This window comes from Mandrillus leucophaeus, unplaced genomic scaffold (genome assembly GCF_000951045.1).
Source record: "Mandrillus leucophaeus isolate KB7577 unplaced genomic scaffold, Mleu.le_1.0 Scaffold100, whole genome shotgun sequence".
NCBI classification, from domain to species: domain Eukaryota; kingdom Metazoa; phylum Chordata; class Mammalia; order Primates; family Cercopithecidae; genus Mandrillus; species Mandrillus leucophaeus.
Genome location: NW_012098099.1, coordinates 5247498 through 5252300, shown reverse-complemented (window position 1 = coordinate 5252300; position 4803 = coordinate 5247498). Strand labels below are relative to the sequence as shown.

Genomic DNA, 4803 nt, shown 5'->3' with positions numbered 1-4803 from the left:
TCAGTTTGTTACTATGGTGAATTCACTTGATTGGTTTTCAAATAGTGAGACAACTCTGCATTCCTGGGATAAACTCCACTGGTACATTATGTATTGTCTTTCTTTAATATATTGCTGGATCCATTTGTTGCAGTTTTACTTAAAAATTTCACATGTGTTCATGATACATTTTGATTGGTTGTTTCCTTTTACTGTAATGTTTCTCTCATGTTGGTTTCAGGATAATGCTGACCTCATAGAACCAGCTGGGAAGTAATCCCTCCTTTTGAATTTTCTGGAATAGTTTGTAGAACTGGAATTATTTCCAGTGAAGATATCTGTCTTAAAGTTTTGTGACAATTCTTTTTATTACAAATATAATTTTATTAATAGATATAAGGTCATTCATAATAAGGTAATAGATATAGGATTTTTCTATTTCTTAAGTGAACTTTGGTTTTGCATCTTTCAAGGAACTTCTCCATTTTATCTATTTTGTCCTACTTAGTGGAGTAAAGTTGTTCCTAAAACTCCCTCATTATCCTTTTCATTTCTTCAGATCCTGTAGTGATAAAATCTTTCTTATTCATGATATTAGTAATTTCTGTCTTCAATTTTTTAGTTTGGGTAGAAGTTAATCAATTTCATTAATCTTCTCAAGAATCAGTGTTCGGTTTTATTGACTTTTCCCTGTTTTGGGGGTAATTCACACTGATTTTGACTCTAATATTTGTGCTTTCTTTTCTTCTCCCTACTTTAGAGTTTACTTGTTCTTTTTTTCTAGTTCCTTAAGGTGAAGCCGAATGACTGATATGAGGCCTTTCTTCTTTTCCTATTATAGGCATTCAACATAAAAACAAATCTCTCTACTGCTGTATCTGCAGCCCACAAATAGCGGGATGGTGTTCTCATTTTCCCTTAGGTCAAAATACATTGAAACTCACCCTCCTTTTGTTTCTTCTTTACTATGGATTATCTGGAGGTGTATTATCTAGTTTCCAAACATTTGAGAGAATTTCCATATAGAATTCTGTTACTGATTTCTAATTTAATTTCATTGTAGTCAGAGATTGTACTTTACATGATCTAAAGTATATCAAATGTGTCAATACTTGTTTTGTGGCCTAGAAAATGGTCTTTTTTGATAAATAGTCTGTGTGTGCTTGAATATCTATTTTGCTGTTATAGGGTGGTGTGTACTACAAATGTCAATTAGGTCATACTGGTTGATGGCATCATTCAAGTCTTCCATATTCTTACCAAATTTCTTTTTATTTGTTCTACAAATTATTTAGAGAAGGCTATGAAAATTTATAAATATACTGTACATTTGTCTATTTTTATCAAACATAGTCGTTTTGAGTAATATTCTTTGTCTTAACATCTATCTTGCTGATATTTATGCATTTTTCACTTCAGCTTTCTAATGTTTGCTCACATGATATCTTTTCCATTCTTTTTCCTTCAGCCAACATACTTATTTGTATTTAAAATGCACCTCTTGCAGGCAAGTCCATAGATAGGTTTTGCTCTTGTATTCAATTTGCCAATCTCCGCCTTTTGTTTGGAAAAGTTTAGTCCTCTTTCACTTTGAAATTACTGATATAGGCTTGCTATTATGCTTTTTTTTTTTTTAAACATTTTATTTCAAGACATTTGGAGATCCACATTGAGTGAGGATAATACAAGTAGCTCTTGTACAGTCTTTAGACAGTGTCCCCTGCCATGGTAACATCTTGAACGTTTGTATAATATCACAGCCAGATAATTCACATTGATAGAATGGCGATAGAGAGCATTTCCATCACCACGGAGATCCCTTGTATAGCCACACATACTATACTTCCCCCACATTCCCACCCCACCCTAACCCCTCGCAACCACAAATCATTATCTATATCTGTAATTTTATCATTTGAAGACAGTTATATAAATGGAATCATACAGTATGTAACCTTTGGGGATTGTCTTTTCTTCATTCAAACAATTCTCTGGAGATCCATCCAGGATCTTGAGTGTATCAACAGTCTGATCCTATTGCTGAGCAGTATTCCATGGTATGAATAGATCACTATTATTTAACCATTCACCTTGCAAAAAACATCTGGGTCGTATGAGGTTTAGGCTATTACAAATAAAGCTTCTATAGACATTTTTCTACAGAATTTTGTGTGAAAACAACTTTTCACCTTTCTTGGAAAAATGCCCAGTACAATTGCTGGGTCTTAAGTTAGTTATATGTTTAGGTGTTTTCCCCTTTTAGTTTTAGTTGACAAGTAATACTTGTACACACTTATGGAGTATAGAGTGGTATTTCAGTGGATAATTACAATGTGTAACGATCAAATCAGGGTAATTAGGATATCCATCACCTCAAACATTTACCATCTGTTTGTGCTGGGAACATTCAGAATCCTCTGTTCTGGCTTTCTTGACATATACGATAAATTACTGTTAACTAATCTTCACTCTACAGTGCCACAGAACACTAGAACTTATTCCTTCTATTTATCTGTAGTTTTGTATCTCTTAACCAACCTCTCCTTATCTTCTTCTCCTCCCTACCCTTCCCACCTAGCCTCTAATTACCACAATTCTACTCTACTTCTACGAGCTACTTCTTTGAGCTTCCACATGAGTGACAACATGCACTATTCATCTTACTGTGGCTGACTTATTTCGCTGAATGTATCCAGGCTCATCCATGTCTAGGCTTGCCATTATGCTCTTTCTTTTCCCCACTGTTTTATTTTTTGAGTGGTTTTGCTAGGGATGACAACAAGCATCTTTAACATATCATGATTTACTTACCATTTAAATTGGGTTATTTCTAGTAAATCATACATTTCCATGGTTTACTCAATTTTTGTGCTATTGTCATGTATGTTTAATTTCTGTCATAAACTAAAAAATATAATGGTATCACCTTTGCCCTAATGTCTTTTAAAGATTTTCAGAGAAGAAAAACGCATAGTGATTAATATCCACATATTTACCATTTCCAGCGCATTTCAGTATTTCTTGTATATCTGAGTTACCATCTGGCATCATTTCTCACCAGCTGATAGAACTTCTTGTCCATCTTGAAGTATAAATCTGTTACCAACAAATTATCTTAGATTTTGTTGATCTGAAAAATGTATTTTTGGCCTCCATTTTAAAAAGATAATTTCATTAAATATATAATTGTTGATTTTTCTTCTTCAGCACTTTGAATTATCATTCCAGTGTCTCTTAATTTCCACTATTTATGTTGAGAAGTCAAATGTTATCTTTTTTTTCTCTTATTTTCAAGATTTTCTCTTAATCTTTGATTTTACCATTTTGACTATAATGCGCCTTGCTTTGGTTTTCTTTGGGCGTACCCAGTTGGATTTGTTGAGCTCAGCAGATCTCTAAGTTAGTAGTTTTATCAAACGTGAGAAATTTTTGGCCAACATTTCTTCAATATTTTTTCTGTCGTGTTCTTTTTTTTGTTACATCTAATACTAAAATTTTGCATGTGTTGAACTACTTAATGTTACATAAGTCTGTGATGTTGGTTATTTTTCAATCTTTTTGGTTCCTGTTCTTTTGATTAACTATTCTCTCTTGATCTATCTTCAAATTCACTGAATTTTCTGTTCAAATGTCGTTTTCATCTCAAAATTGTTGTTGAGTACATTTAAGTAATGTTCATTTCATTTATTATACTTTTCATCTCTAGAATTTCCATGGGGGCTGGAGTGTTTCTACTTCTCTGCTAAGATTCCATCTCTCTTCACTCATGGATACCATGTTTTCTTTTAATCCATTGAATATATTTTTCTTAAGCCTTTGAATGTATTTGTAATAGTGGCTTTGCAGCCTTTGGCTGCTAAATCCAACATCTGGACCTACTTGAATCGATTTCTATTAACTTATTTTTTTCAGAGTATTGGTCATACTCTCTCATTTTAGTTTGCATCTCTGAAACTTTTTTGCACATTGTAAATGATATTTTGAAGTGACTGTAGAACCTGTTTCATTCTTCTGATTGCTAATGTGCTGTTCTAGGAGACAATTAATATGCCTGAATTTCCTGTCATGTGCAGCAGCTAGTATCTCTGCTTAGGAGCCTAAACAAAGGCCTCAAAAGATCAATTACACATCTTAGAATTTTAGGATTTTTAGGGATTCAAAATTCAGAAATTAAAAAATTTTAATTAGGAATGTTTTTCTTATTATGTCATGTTGGGTTTTGTCACTTTTCTTTTAAGTCTTACAAATCCATTATAATTCAGCTATATAGTACAGAATGGCAATATCTCACTTTGTTGTAAATGCAAATCCATATTTCAGATATCTAATAAAAATTTTCATAAATATTTCAAAAATTATGAAAAAAGTTAAGTGGAAGATGTCAAATTAAATTGAAAAATCAGGATATTAAAATATACTATAATGTTTGGAATTAAATTCTACTTCATTGATAGTATAGTTTTATTTCTCTAGATGAAATAATTTAAGATACCAGGATAATATTTTAATAAATTTAAAATAAAAATTCTTAAAGAATCAGAACTACTGTAACAAACTGAAACATTTGTTGCTTAAAAATATACCATATTGGATAGCATAGGGTTAATACTCACTTAGTTCTCACAACACACCATGCCTCTTCTAAAACATAATAATTCACATGTAACTCTGACAATTTATCTCTTACTTCTTTGGCAGATTTTCGACTATATGTAGAATAAACTATTTTTGTCCGGGCCCTTTAAATTTAAACAATAGTTTAAAAGATTTTAAAATGAATGATAATAGAATAGACTAAAAAAATCTTACTAGCAAATTGAAATC

General features: G+C 31.8%; 1 protein-coding gene across 1 annotated transcript in view; it reads right to left on the bottom strand.

The window, feature by feature from the left end:
- Positions 1-4803, bottom strand: part of LOC105534486 (probable C-mannosyltransferase DPY19L2) — a 161231-nt gene that overhangs the window by 4133 nt on the left and 152295 nt on the right. Inside the window, exon 21 of the mRNA XM_011973215.1 lies at positions 4667-4718. Within this exon, the coding sequence (XP_011828605.1) occupies positions 4667-4718 (52 nt within the window). The remainder of the gene's footprint in view (positions 1-4666; positions 4719-4803) is intronic.